General features: G+C 34.8%; 1 protein-coding gene across 5 annotated transcripts in view; it reads right to left on the bottom strand.

Annotated features, from left to right (window-relative positions):
- The window catches only part of ADAM23 (ADAM metallopeptidase domain 23), a 71,100-nt gene that overhangs the window by 34,292 nt on the left and 21,744 nt on the right, over window positions 1-15,064 (bottom strand). For all 5 annotated transcript variants that reach the window (XM_048309092.1, XM_048309090.1, XM_048309091.1 and 2 more), the window contains exons 4-11: window positions 13,830-13,893; window positions 11,586-11,668; window positions 10,828-10,891; window positions 8,483-8,555; window positions 7,916-7,989; window positions 6,984-7,049; window positions 3,994-4,065; window positions 1,423-1,589 (exon numbers count right to left, since the gene is read on the bottom strand). In XM_048309092.1, the coding sequence (XP_048165049.1) occupies window positions 1,423-1,589; window positions 3,994-4,065; window positions 6,984-7,049; window positions 7,916-7,989; window positions 8,483-8,555; window positions 10,828-10,891; window positions 11,586-11,668; window positions 13,830-13,893 (663 nt within the window). The remainder of the gene's footprint in view (window positions 1-1,422; window positions 1,590-3,993; window positions 4,066-6,983; window positions 7,050-7,915; window positions 7,990-8,482; window positions 8,556-10,827; window positions 10,892-11,585; window positions 11,669-13,829; window positions 13,894-15,064) is intronic.

Genomic DNA, 15,064 nt, shown 5'->3' on the forward strand with positions numbered 1-15,064 from the left:
ATAAGCCCCAAATAATTTAGTTAAGTAATGTAATCTGGAAGATCTAAATTATTCAATAAAACGCCTATAAATTACTATGAATTACTAAAATTACTATTTTAACTCCAGAGTCATAATAATAAACCTACACAGCCTACAAACAACCTACAGTGACCCTGCATGGCGTACGAATGACCTAACCTTTGAAAATTAATGGAGTCTTTTTTAAATGACAGGATACTCCATACAGGTATGTACTTATTTTTCAGAACATTCTAACACCCATCAGAACTTTCAGACTGCAGCTTAATTAAACACATACAGCCAGAGGCTTTACAACAGACAGGACTGCAGTAAGGGCTGAGCTTGACAGGCACTTCTGGAAATGGTCTAGTTCATCCCCCCAGCTGCAAGGAGGCTCAGCTGGAGCACACCATGTTCCGTTGGCTTTGGAAAATCTCCAAGCATGGGCACTCCATAGCCTCTCTGTGCAGCAGAGAGTTTCAGCATCTGACCACCTTCACAGTGAAAGGTTTTTTTTCCCCCCATGTTTAAATGGAATTTCCTGTATTTCAGGTTGGATTTGATACCTTTCACCATGGCAAACTCTTCAGCAGGTGACACAAAACATGCATTGAAGTCACTAAGAGTGCATGTCAGCAGCACTTCGCCTGTATTATGAAGAACACAATCAGCATTGTATTGCAATGCCTGTAGTAAGGAAATCTGGAGGAAATTCTTCAACCCTTGTTTTTATCTTCTTCTGCAGAAGATGAACTACAGGAGAATCCCATGGAAGACACTAGTTACTCCATCCTCACAGTATGTCATGCTGCTGGGAGATGGCTTAAGATCTTCATGCTGCACAGGGGAACATATTTCCTCCTCTTTGCTTACAATGCCATGAAGTAAAATAATACTTGCTCAAGGCTGAAATCGTGCCTAATGATGCAAGTGGAATTTCCCCTCAAAATGCATTGTGTCTCAGAACAATTCATTACAGCTCTAAAGGAGAAGCCCTTCCATTAACAAATCATCACTGCGGCTACATGTGCGAATAAATATACTAACTGGAACACTCTTGTGGCAACACATAATCCTGTCAGCTCTGCCCTCTCCTGATCGTAACTGGAAAAGCAGTACCTTAAACACCTGATTGGCAAAGCTAAGTGTCCTCAAGGGCTCATCAAAAGCCACTTCAAATGTGACACTGTCTCCAGGCTGCAAAGACATTCAAATATCATTATAGATACGTATATCAACATGAGTACGGTATATACTACACCTATTAAAAACAGGTGTTAAATATGGATTAAGCTTCCTAAGGAAGGCAGAGGTCGATTGATATACAGAATACTAAGCAAAAAAGTACGAAAGAAGAGACAAGTAGACAAAAGCAGTAGACAGGAAGTAACATTCTAAGCCATTGCAAAGGGTACATACGAGAGCAGGTGCACAGCATCAGCGTGCTGCTTGATGTAGTGCTGCCGGTACTTGGAGAAGTCGTGGAGCATCTGCAGAGGGTCAGGGTGAATATTAATGCGATCTCTGTCTGTCCAAGTTTCCACAGCAACGAGAACCACCCTGGTGTTCAGCTGTTCCTTGTATATCTGAGGGCAGAGACAGGACAGGCACAGGAGTAGAACACTGGGTCAGACATGCACAGTTAGCCAGTAAGAGTAAAGCGGAAGGACAAGAGGGATAAAGCAGGAGGAAAACATGGGGAAACAGTTAGCTGGTAATGCCTTGCATTTCCTAAAAGCTAATATTCTGATCAACTTAAATTTTATGTTTTAGAAGGAAACAAACAACCCTTGCTGCTCTTTTTTTTTTGAGCCACTCCATTTTCTTTAAAATTCTCATGGCAAATAATTTTGCCACTGAGTTTTGCAGAAAACCTGTAGAAAAACCAGCAAAGAAGAAATGTAAAGGTACACTGGGTGATCTCAAAGAAAAAGAAAAGACCGATCTCAAAAAGTAGCTGAAGGCAATTTTTAAGTTGAGATTAAATAACCTCTCCGTTTTCCAATAAATCCAAAATTTAATTAATGCTTGATTTCCATTTATATAGTATGATCACTTAATTCTCACATTGCTTGAGTGGAATTAAGTAAAAATATTGATTTTTCTATAAATTGTAATGTTACTGCAGCAACAGACAAGGAAACAACAATCAGGCCTCAATAATAACAAAACAGTTTTAAAATATGCATTTTAACATTGTGCATGATACTTGATTCTGACATAAAACTGCTGCTGTCTTTAGGTTCAGTTAAAAAAATATCAAAGTTTATTAACTAAGGTCATGCAGAACTTGCAGATCTATAAAAGATGCATTCCTTATTCATCCTGACCAGAAACCCAATTTTGTATCAGGGCAGCATCATCCTTATTAAAAAGTCAATGTATAATATTCAGCTTAGAAAAAAAAAGAAAAATACAAAAACAAGAGATAGCAACCAGCTAAGCTCAGTTTTGTCCAAGACCCTTGAAGGAAAAGAGTATTAGCATGCTTCAATCTGAGGGAGACAAGCTGAGAACATAGACAGAAAATGGTTTACAACATGAGAAAAACCAGTAAAATTAAACCACCTGAAATGACATAGGGGTGGGTCAATAAAGACTTCTGTTTGCTGAGAGGAAAACTGTAATTCCTGAAGCAAACAGCAACAAAAGAATGGAAGAGGAGGCAGAGAACCTGAAGGCCTCTGAAAGCCAATATCCTTTCCCCAACAATAAATCAGTAAGAAATACAGCGCACACCCTATGGACACAAGGGAATAACAAAGCAGAAAGTTCTGCTCCTTTTCACGCTTTATTTAAAGAAAAAGCCATTTATATGTCCTTTTGTAAGATCTCTGCGAGGGGAATGAATTCTACACACGAATGAAGCTCTATGTTTCTGCATACACACAGATAAAAATGGAAAAAATAGATATAATAGGGAAAGAAAAGACAGATGAAATAACTTCTGTTAAAACACAGAAGAAAGACAAAGAAATAATGATCAGGTGAGAAAAAAAAAGATGCTACCTTTTCTTTGGAAATGTGCAACATAAATTGTAGAAATATTACAATTATTTACATTTTTATCTGCTCTAGTAACTTTTCTTTAGGCTACTGGCATGTTCAGATCATTACAGAAAAATATTCCAAAAGACTTCTAGTATTTCATGTATTATAAATATATTCACCTAAATTTTCAATATACATCCAGTACACTTCCTATGTAAGAGCAAGTACTGCATTGTTTCCTCTGAGCCAAACTGTTGACAATTTTTTGCACTGAATCATATCACACAGTTCCACAGGTATCAATAATGTCACATGGAAAAGGGACTCAGAGTCAGCATTTGGTAGCCTTTGTATTCATCACTACTAGAGAATCTATCCTGTTTTCACTACAGACAGAGCTCTGAAATGTGTGTGATCATTATATGTGTACCAAAAAGAGGAAAAAAAAACCAAATTAATTTTACCACAAATATTACTTTAGTTTATATGCTGTTGCATATTACAAAATGGTTCTAAATTTAGTCACAGATACCATTCTTGTATCTGTGTCACTTCCACCCATTTATAATGTACCACAATGGCATTTTGTTTGTTTTTAAGCTATAAATAAAGATTTATGAAGGAGAATTTTTTATTCACACTCACTTTTTCTCACAATAGATATACGTATCCTTTGTGACCTATGCTTGGAGTTTCAATCACTTGTGGTTAGATTTGTTTCACAAATCTAAATTTGATTAAATCTCATTCTTAATTGGTGACAGATACTGAAATCACCCCTGCCAAGGGCAAACTCTGACAGTTGCAAGCTTTAAGAAAAATACCACAGATAATCTGGTAGTTACTTATACATTCACCCCAGGCTATTCTTCTGCAGAGGAACTAGAAATGCACTTTAAAGTGTAATTGAAATTTAGGTTCTGAAAATGATAACATTTTTAATACAGTGCTAAAGTAAAAGTCAGCGAAACAGTTTTCAGAAGAAACATTGATACTTACAGCATCTACAAGGTTTACCACAGACTTCGCAAAATTGTTTGTGTATGCAGTTGAAGAACGGTGCCTTTTGAACTAAAAGAAGAGAAAGTAGAACACAGTGAGAACTTAAATATTTATTACTAATTCTTTATTTTTACAGCATGAAAAGGAAATTAATATTTTAAGAAAGTAAGGGAAAAACTAAAAAAACTTTTCAGATCACAGCCTATATCTCATATTCAAAAACCCCTGGAAGATAAAGGAAGCCATGTATGATAGGCAGCCTTTCCCATCCGTAAAGGGAGCATTTAACCACAAGAAATACTTTGTTTAGAATCAGACTTCAAATGTTTGAGACAAAATTACAGGTAAACATGAACATAAACATGAGCTCAAAATTGAGAGGATGCCGTACCCATTAAAACTGCCTAACCTGATGAGTTACATATCTGACTGTAGTAGCCACATTCCATCACTTTAATTATAAGACATGAAGATGAAGCATTTACCACTTGTCCTGTGCACAGCTCTTTGCAAAGGTATCCTTTTCTGCAACAGCACAATACTTTTGTGACATGCAGCAGTAGTTATAGCAAAAGACAAAATGGAAGAGGGAGTGCATGGTAAAAGTAAATACGTGTTTGAACATGAAAAGAGTTAAGCTGAGTATCTTAAATTCTAACTTCAATTTTTTTCTATTTTTATAGACTTACATGAGCTGTATTACAAGTTTTGCTTCATAATATATGTGCATGTCATTACAATGTTTGCATGTCTTTCCTCATCCTGCCTCACAAGCCCCTTCTGTTCCAAGTCAAATTTTTTAAAGATGCAGCTATGGTACCTGAACATGAATCCATATGACTTTCAAGAAACTGTAAAATTATCAACCAAGATTACATTACACAGTATGATTTACATATAGGAAAAATAGGTCTTCAAAATTTCACAGAAAATGAACGTGAAATTACTTAGAACAGGGAAAAAAAGCCTTTATCAAAAAACTCTTACTAATTTCAACTACTTGTTAAAAGCAACAAGTCTCATTGCCTCAGTGTTCCATGGAAGTGTCAGCTATTCTATGAAATACTGTACTTAAAAAGAGGCTTTGGAACAAGAGGGCCTGACTCTTCTCTGAGCAACTGAGCAGCTGCTCTCAGGTACGGTGCTAGTAGGTGCCTAGGATGTACACTGTACATTATACCACAAGACTGCTCCCCAGAGAACAATATGACAGTGGGGAAGGGGGAAAGGGTGGCTTTGGCTTTTTGTTTTGAGCCAATCCCAAACCTTTCCAGAAGTGGGAAGGTAAAATAATGTGCTTTGGAAAATGTTCTTGGTTTTCAATAAAGTATTAAAATGCTAATATCAATAACAATACACCACATAATGTGGTTAAATACAGATCCTAAAAGAAATTAATCTAAACCAGTAGAAAGTGCAACAGCCTAATTAAATACGTTGAGATATCTTTATTGCTAGAGGAAAGGAGATGTTGTGAAAATACACAATATTAACTATTTAACACAACGATCAATGAGGTTTAAGGTACTTCTTCCAACAAAGACCTTTGCTGCAGGGGAAACCTGCCCTCTCCTGGTAAGCAGAAAACCTTGAAAGTACATTAAGTGAGCTCCTGGACTGGCAGGCCGAGACCCCTAACTGTGAACACTTCCCTAAGTATATCTGCTTTATTCTTTGAAAAGAATTATTATCTGTTTCTAAGTTACTGATAACTATGAAGCAAAAAATCTTGTGCTCTGAAGCTCTAACAAATTAAGCGTGAGAGGAGACAACAGTTAGTGTCTGTAACAGGTGTAGTGAACACCTTTAAGCACATCAGTAATACAAGAGGCCAGGGGAAAGAGACAGACATAGGAATATTTTCTCTTCATAAGGAACACCAACCATAGACATCAAACAAGACAACAAAATGGCCATAACTTCAGTTACTGTGTTAAACAACTAACACCTGAACACTCTTAGTGTAGTTTCCTACCAGGTGGCTTTGCAAATGAAAACAGCTCAAGAAATTTCTGTCCTACATTTTCCACCCATTCAAATTCCCTCCACAGCGCTAAATTAACACAGGTAAAATACAGGTTATTTTTGCCCAGACTACTTCTATGATTTATTATACAGATGAGGGAAGGGTACATTATCTGTCTATGCAGCAATGGAGCAAGTATGAATTACTGCACCCTGTTCTGATATCTTCTATATCTTGCTCTTCAATATCATCCTTCAGTGCTCACCAAAGAGCCCACAACCCCATAAAGCACTGGGAAACTTGCAGCAGGGTGAGAGATGAAAAACCTCTTTACTGGCAAATAAAGTAAGTGAAAACCTATTGTATCAGCAGACTTCAATTTAAAAAAAAAAAAAGTCTTGCTTACAACAAATGTCACTTAGTCTGACTTTTTCCAGTCATTCCTCAAGACAAAAAGGGGAAAGAATTGGGCTTTCCTCCCCCCACCCATTCTGGGGGCTTTTTTAATGACAAACACTTTTTAATCAAACAAACAACTTACCTTGCACTTCATTATGAATCCTGTTTATAAGTACGGAATAGTCAGGAAGAACAATCAGAGTTTTGTCTATATGTTTTGCTGCATTAAAATTTAAATCAGTAAAATGAAACTCAAAGTTAACAAATTCTGATTTCTTTCCATATAACTTCAAAGATAGGATGTAATTTTAGAACATTTTGTGTGTTTGTTCTGGACATAAATGTTTTGTTGCTTTACTTCGTTGGTTATGGGCATAATAATTTATCCATGTGATACCAAAGTGTTCCAGATTCATTTTGAATATATAATTGCCACAGAAAATCTTAGGTAACATTAAGCTTCATTAGGTATTATGGCCTACAGTGTGTCTAACAGTACAAATGTTAATAGCTGCTGAAAAACTAAATCCTGGGCCCAAAAATAGCTGATGCAGCACAGCGCTGTACATCAGCCTACAAATTGTCACCAAAACGAAGATCACCACTGAATTGCTATACTTACCATTTTATGGTCATTGACTATCATGAGCTCCAGATATTTCATCTCTTCAAAGACACCACGAGACAACTGAGGAATTAAAGAAATGCTTTGAGAAATTAGGAAGATGTAGTGATTTTCAAAAATAACTGTGGCTGATTTTTATTATAGATACATATTAAAAAGATATTGTATAAGGTATGTAAACTGGTAAACTGGGTGAGAAATGCAAGTAGGGTAAAGAATCACAGCCCCAGTAACTTAGGCTGAAAATCTGAGGCACATCATCAAGAATGTTCAGGTTCTACTCTTTTTGGTTCAGTGCAGACAGCCCTACTGCTTCCCTCCTCCTTTCGTTATGTACTATTCACCACAGATTTCATGAGAAAGGAAGTTACTAAAAATATATACACCCTCAAAAATATGGTGTAGCTTGTGCAACTCAGTGAAGAAATACAGATTAATCTTCTTTAACTCAATTATTCCCCTAACTCATACATATGCTTGTGAAGATCATGAGGACTGCCCACTTACGTTCTCGCAAGAACCCAGTTCTGGGTATCCTCATTCGGATTTTTGATTTAATCTTGCTACTTAATGAGCTAAGTGACAATAAGGTCAGATATCTACAAAGTAGCAAGAGTTCATTCAAAATTATTCTTTATTCTCAAGCAGACAAAAACCTTAAAATTCTAAAATAATTTTCACTACTAAATTTTGATTTAATTGATGCATATCATTGCTGTCACTTTAGAAAGTTTATCAACTTTCTTCTAAATATTCTATTTTTGAAGAAAAATATTGTTTTCTCATTTGATAATTATATTATGTGACAATATTAAGCTTCTAAAAATACTTGTTTCCTAAAGCCTACGTTCTCTTGACATTAAAAAATACAGAAATTAGTGAGTTTGGGTTTATAAAGGGTCTTAACTCAGGGTCATACTTCTACTTACTGCTCTCTTTCTTCTCCGTCTCCTCAGCCACTGCAGTTCAGACAGAAAGGGCCATTCAGAACTAGAGTCAGTCTCTGTAAAAATTACAATTTAAGAATTTCATGGCATTATTTTAAACTACTTATGTACACTGTCCAAACCAAAAGTAGATTAAGATCACCAAAATCCGAACCACCCTCACTATTCAAAAGCTCATTTTTTAAAGTACATAAAATATATCAAAACTCAAGTAATTCAGAAATCTTAAAGCATGCAAGGAGAGGTAACCTGGGCTTAGAATATACATTTTCTTCCTTCTCATTGCCTCAATAACATTAATATCACTGATTAATTAGTGATTTTCAGAGGAAAGCTAAATAGAGGTCAGTGGATGAAAATCTTACAGCTGCTCTTTGAAAAATCTAAATTCCATCACAATAATTGTGAAAAAAGTCAGGTTAGTATCTATTTTTCAAGATTTTCTAAATAATCAGCAATTTTATAAACACTGCTAGCCTAATATTCAAATTTTCCAAGTTATAGATGCAATTATTTTCAATATTTAAAAACTCATAAGCAAAAACATACCAAAGTCCTGCAACTGCTTGGAGGCTTGTGTTCCATAAGTTCTTTGGATGATATGTGGCCTGCTTTTACTTTCCTGACAAGAAAAATAAGTGGCATTTTCTTCTAATTAATAATATTAAGTGAAAAAATGGCACTTCTTTCAGTATTTATAGTGTTTTATTATTTTTTGTATAAAACAGGCAACCATAGTACCAATTTGGGACAGTACTAATTTGAAGCAATCTATTTGCAGTCCTGAGCAAATCATAGAGCCTCTCTGCTTCAGCAAATTGACCAGTCTACAAAACATAAGTGTCACAGATGTCTTTGAGATTACCTTAAAAAAGTCCTTTAAAAGCATTAGAGAACACAGATAATTTATTCCAATAAATCAAATTAGAAAGTCTATATCTGGTTGAAATCTTCCTCCCACAGATGAAAAGCAACTATTACTATTTATGAAAAAATCCTATCTAATTACAGCAAGTTGCAAGAAACCAATCAATATACTATACTTAAGATGATTATTTCACCCTGTTTTATTGGTGTACTCCACACTTAAAAAGGACAAGATTTTTAATGCATATTTTCTTTAAAAGTCTGACACACCCCAAATTATCACATTTGAGTACCTACTCTAGAAAACAACTCCTTTCTCCCGTAACACCTCCTCTGCAGAGTCTGCCAAAACAAGCGACTCTTTTCAAAGGGTAGGATTCTACTGTTCTGTAACTTCCATAACAAATACATAGCACACTGAAGGACAATACTGCATATATTTGCTGGATTTTTGGGGGGAAGGAGAGGATGTTTTATATAGTATCTACTATAGTTAAGATTAATCAAGCTGAATAAAGTACATGCTGAAGGCTGTGTTCAAGATATTTATCTCACATACTGCAATCAAAAAATGAGCCCCCAAAAGCTCTCTGTAGCTGTATTATTTTCAGTAGTTTTGAGAAAATTAGGCATCTCATCTGTTTTCTTATCATTTAGAGTTCAACTTGAAACCTTGAGTTGGCAAATGGTATCTTACTTTTATAACCAGAACTTTTGCTCTACTTAAAATTTTTACTGAAATACCACTCAGAGAGACATCCTGGTTTCATTTGTTCACCCAAGCAAGAAAACAGTTTAGTCAAATTTTCTTCTTCTGACTATATGGATGTCCTTGTATAAATTCATGAATTTACTGAGTCTGTGTTGTCAGTTTTTAGAATTACAACCTTTATGAACATGTGCTACATCAAACACAGACGCACAGCACGTACTGTTGTTCCTGGAGGGACTTGATTCTTTTGGATGTAATATTTTGCCATGCCTCTGGAGTTTCATTTATAGTCCAAAAACTGACTGTCTAAATGATACCAAGTTCTCTGAACGTTGATCCATTTTCTTTGACAGTATCAGCCAATGATTTTGCAGATCTTTATTCAGACTCTAATTTCAGCTTTACAGTCACTAAAACATATTGGTTCTGCAGCATTAATTATTTGTCACATACTGTGCGTATACTGTCATATACATACTAGAGCGAGACAAGCTTGACAACTGTGGCACAGCATCTGCAATATATCCTACAGACCAAGCAGGACACAAACGTTAAGAATTCTCTGTCTCAATTTTGCAAAATCATTTCACTGAAAATCACTCAAATATTTGAATCATTCCGAAGTTAAAAATATACCTAGTTTTACTACTGTCTGTGAAATTGTGTCAGCTGTATCAACAGCTAAAGTTTTAGAAATGGTTGCACACATGAAACACAAAAATAATAATAGCAAAATACTTGCATAAATGCAGTCCTACATGCTGATCCAGCATAATCTTCTATCTGAATACGCTGGATCACAATCATTTAAGCTATACAACAACCACTGACTTAAGACATACAAAGTGTAAGATACCCAGATGTAATTATCTATTTAATTAAACATTTTGTAGAATCATGGCAGGCCAAGAGCAATCTGATGCAACTATTTAGAGAGGAATGTATAAATGAGTTCCAGAGATCCCTTAAATGAATTTATAAACACTTTAGTTCAAGTACTAGAGCAAATTGATAAATGCTTTTTGACAGTCCATTACCATGTGTTATGGAAACAGTTTTATTTTTCTACTCCCAGCATCTAAATGATCAACAGCAAGCAGGAAACAAAAGATTAAAGAAAAGCAGAGAAAAATTGTAGGTAAATCATAATTACACGTTTGCTACCTTAAACAAATTCAAATTAAGTGTTTTAAAATACTTTTCATTTCCATGTGAATGCATGAGACATATCATTCATTGATTTATTCTAATACTTTTATTTGCTATTCCTTGAGTGCTCTTCCAAACCAAATAAATTAGACAAAAATAAACTTACTGCCGTGTGGGTCAGATCCATCGGTTCTATCAAGTACAAATAAGTACTATCTTCAAACATGCCACTAGAACATGGAGAAAAAGAAGTGATATTTAGGATTATAAGGCAATCCGTTTGACTCCAGGATTTGAATTTTGGTAAGACAAAACCAAACTAAGGGCTGAAAAACTGATCAATATTTAATATATATTCATTACTACCACATGTAGCTAAAGCCAAGATTGAGGGATTTTTAAGATATCTGGCACATTTTAATGGACTAACAGTAAATGTAATGACAATGCAATGATGAAGTACCAAAAAAGATTTGACCTTGGAAAAAGGAAGTTCTAAGACACACCCTGAGCAGGCAAAATACAATCAACAGCTGAGTTGCACTTAGCAGTAACTAATGCTAATTTCTTGTATTTTTTTCCTTGTACAATCTAACAAGAAGATCCATTTTTCTATAACAGAATCATACATGAATACTGAGCATGCTGAAATATAATTCTTGTTTATCCTTTACCATAATAAGTCATCTGGGGAAATATTTACTTGCACTTACTAAATTCAAACGTTTGTGAGACAGAATCAAAACATGATTTCCAATGATACTAAGAAAAATTGCTAGCAGTTTGGCACAGCTGGTACTGACATTTCAAAACATCAAGAAATCTTTGAGCCTGTAGTGTTTCAGTTCCTCCCATATTAAGAGACAATATTCAAGAATAACAATTAGTTGTAACCTTGTTTAAAAAATGAGAACATGTACTTACTGAAGTCCATTACAAGTTGAAAGAGCAACTTTGGAATCCTTGACACCTCTGATAGTTCCATGGTAGTAACAATGCTCTCCCCCCTAATAATTTTTAAAAACAAACAATCACACACACAAAATTATCCTGATTTAATGTCTGTTGCTTAAAACCAATGCAAAAAAAAAAAAAAATCTAACAGTAACAATACACATTTACCTCATTTAAGTAGTTTTCTTTATTGTCTATCAGCAAGAAGCTCAGCTAAACTAAAAAGAAAAAGTATTCTCAAAAAATGTTATTAAAAACCCTGAAGTGGGGTTGTTTCTCACCCATTGTTTGAAAAACCTACTATTCATCATAAAAACATTTTTAGTTCTTGTGTCATGTCATTTGAACTCCAACATGCATATTGAACCCATTCTTTATGCAATTATTATAACTCAAGAAGATACAAAAAATGTAAATGCTTTTTATCTATGACAGCATTATTTCCATTTTGCATCTTATTTAATGAGTTATTCAGGTTCTGATTTAAATTTCTTACAGGTTATTGTGTATAATTAAATCAAAGTACTACACAGAAAGCAATCACTATGTGTTTACCCTTCCATCAGTGAGAATGCATAAAACATGTTTTTTAACAGCTAAACTTGATTCTCTTTCTCACACAAAACTTTTCAATATTTTTTTTCTTTAAAGATGATCATCTGAATAAAGAAATTGCTGTTTGTTCTTCAGTCATCTTTGTAATTAACTACCTCTTTCTAGAGAATACAGTACTTTTCATTGCGATCTCACTTCTTTAGATCCACATCAGGAAACAAAACAACCTTAGGCCTAAAAAGTTTTATAGGACACTGCAAAAGACCCGGATATAGTCCTTATTTGACCTCCTACACAAATTATGTGGGGATTTGGGGGTTTTTTTATTATCTATAATGAAGCTTTTTACAGATTAACGTGACCTCAGGAGCTCCATTATTGCTTCTAAATAAAACAATTCAGAAAACATCCCCTAGGAAGTTTGGATCAAGTTACTGCAGCATGCAAAGGTAGCCCATTTGCTGAGTCTGAAGTTCTAATATAATTTTCCAGTCAGATTCATGATTCAGCAACCGCAGTGCTCAATGCTAGTGCTGCAGCTGACAATTGCATGAGCTTGTCTAAATGCCAGAGGGAATTGTTTTCTTGCATCATTTACCATTTTTGCCTATTCTGCAGAATACTGAGTCTTAATGAAACAACTTCCTTTGTATGTAACATGAAACGATTTTTCTTCTTCAGTGGAAGAAAACAAAACAGCATATTTCAGTAATTACATTGCAATGTAATTGTTTAATTCTGCCCTAATCTGCCATGTATTATTTTATTTGAGATTCTCTATAGCAAGGGCACAACAATAAACCAGATATCCGATACTTGGACAAACAACAGTCCAGAGTTTCTGAAGACATGAATATGACTGGAATGCTCTCTTGCCTCCACTCTAAATACAGATATAATTCACACGTACTAAGTTTTCAAGAAATATTTTGGCATTTCTACCAAATATGAAAAAAGTAATTCCCTGAAAATGTGGTTTATAACCTTCCTAGGAACCTTCCAGTCCTCATTTTGCTACCACAAACAAACAAAAAGACTGATCTTGTTCCTTTATAGCTGAACTACCTTGCAGAACTTCAATCTGGCTTTGGATCAATAGTCTATGGCACTGAAATCAATTTGGGAGCTAGTCTGACAAACAAAAATAATTGGAAGTCTAGCAATATGCTGATTTTGTATAACTCCAGAGGTTAAAGTTTCAGTTAAATCTTTCATTTTCTGTGTCACTGTATAATTCTTGCAAAAAAAAGTCACTGCAAGATTATTAGGTTAGTTTAAATGTCTTACATTACCATTATTTTTTCTCCTTGCACTTTGTGCTAAGGACACATAAATAATTAATTAAGACTAATCTGATGGTGACTTCAACCCCTCCACCTCCTGTATTTTACAAAATGTAATTGTTCTGGCAGTAATGGATCACCTTCACAACTACCACCTACAAATGCCTACTCCTCACTCCAAAACACAGCTTCCCTTTTTTGTACAATTCCTCTTGTATTACTGAGATATCTGTACAAGATGAGATCACAGTTACCGTCTATGTGTGGAAAAACACTTCTGATGTTTTTAAGTCATGCAAAACATTTTTTTCCTCTTTTCTATTTTCACATTTTATTGGCATTGTTCCCTCAGAAAGACAATTTAAGAACATGATACCTTAGAAAATTTTGGTTTTCCATCTTCATAGTGAATCTCCACATAATTGGAAGATAACAAGTCACTGTTAAAGAAAGGATAAATAAAGTTGAGAAAAATCTGAGTACTCTCTCTACTGTTATGGGTAGGTTTGGGGGTTTTTGTTAGCATTTTCAAACTATTTTTATTTTCCTTGTACATTAGTTTAAAAAAAATCAAGCAGTTTGTGTTCAGTAAATGGTTTGATGGTACACCGGCGGTCAAAGTGGGGTACAGAAGGGGAAATTTCATTCTGCAATCTAATCCCTTGTATTTTAGCTCTACAAATAGATTACCAGCCTTCTAAATATGCAAAAAACAAACAAACAAACAAACAAACCCCCATGGTTTTAGAACTTTGCTTGCTGTCAGTAAATGTATGTTTAGTTCAGAACCATTTTCAAATAAGTTTTACATTTCATCTAAAAGTGTAAATATGTAAGGCTGAACAAATAAATACACCATTGTTATGAAGACAAGAATGTATAAACACTTTCACAAACTACAAATACTCAATTTTTTTTTCCAAAAACAGTAATGTGCCTTAAAAGAAAACACACAAAGCACAACCCAAAACACACTCCATACTACCCCTTTTCTCACTTTCACTTTTTGTTTTCAGATACATTTCTCATTCTTATTTTCTTCCTAACTCTGGCAAGAAAAATTCCTGAAGCATAAAGATTTTCCATAATGTGTAATTCACAATTCAGATTTATTTTTTTTTAACTAAGCTTAGCCAGGCTGTACACATCCTGCGATAACCTCAATGCCCTGTTCACATCTCACCCCATTACAATAAGGGTTGCAGCACAGTGCCCAAGGAGAGCAAAGCAATTAAAGATGTTAACTGGCACCACCAAATATGCAAGATAAGCATTTTACTTAATGTGATCCAGAATTCTTAGCATTTTTGAAGCCTCTAATGCACCCTTACAAGTTAAAAAAAAAAGGTTCATCTGCCAACCTTTTCCATTCTTTAGCTTCTCATTACTTCCAACTGCCAAGGAATTCCCTATTTGGGTAGTGTCCAAATACAGTGTCACATATGATAGGTATCTAACATGGAATACTTACGATGGAAAACTCCTATATGTATATACACATATATTACAAGTACAAAGCAAGGATGCAGACAGAGTTTTCCAGTAGACTCTACACTTTTCTCATCCCTGACTTTCCAACATGTTGGGTCTGTGTGACAAGGTTTTGGTAGT

Source organism: Corvus hawaiiensis, chromosome 7 (genome assembly GCF_020740725.1).
Source record: "Corvus hawaiiensis isolate bCorHaw1 chromosome 7, bCorHaw1.pri.cur, whole genome shotgun sequence".
NCBI classification, from domain to species: domain Eukaryota; kingdom Metazoa; phylum Chordata; class Aves; order Passeriformes; family Corvidae; genus Corvus; species Corvus hawaiiensis.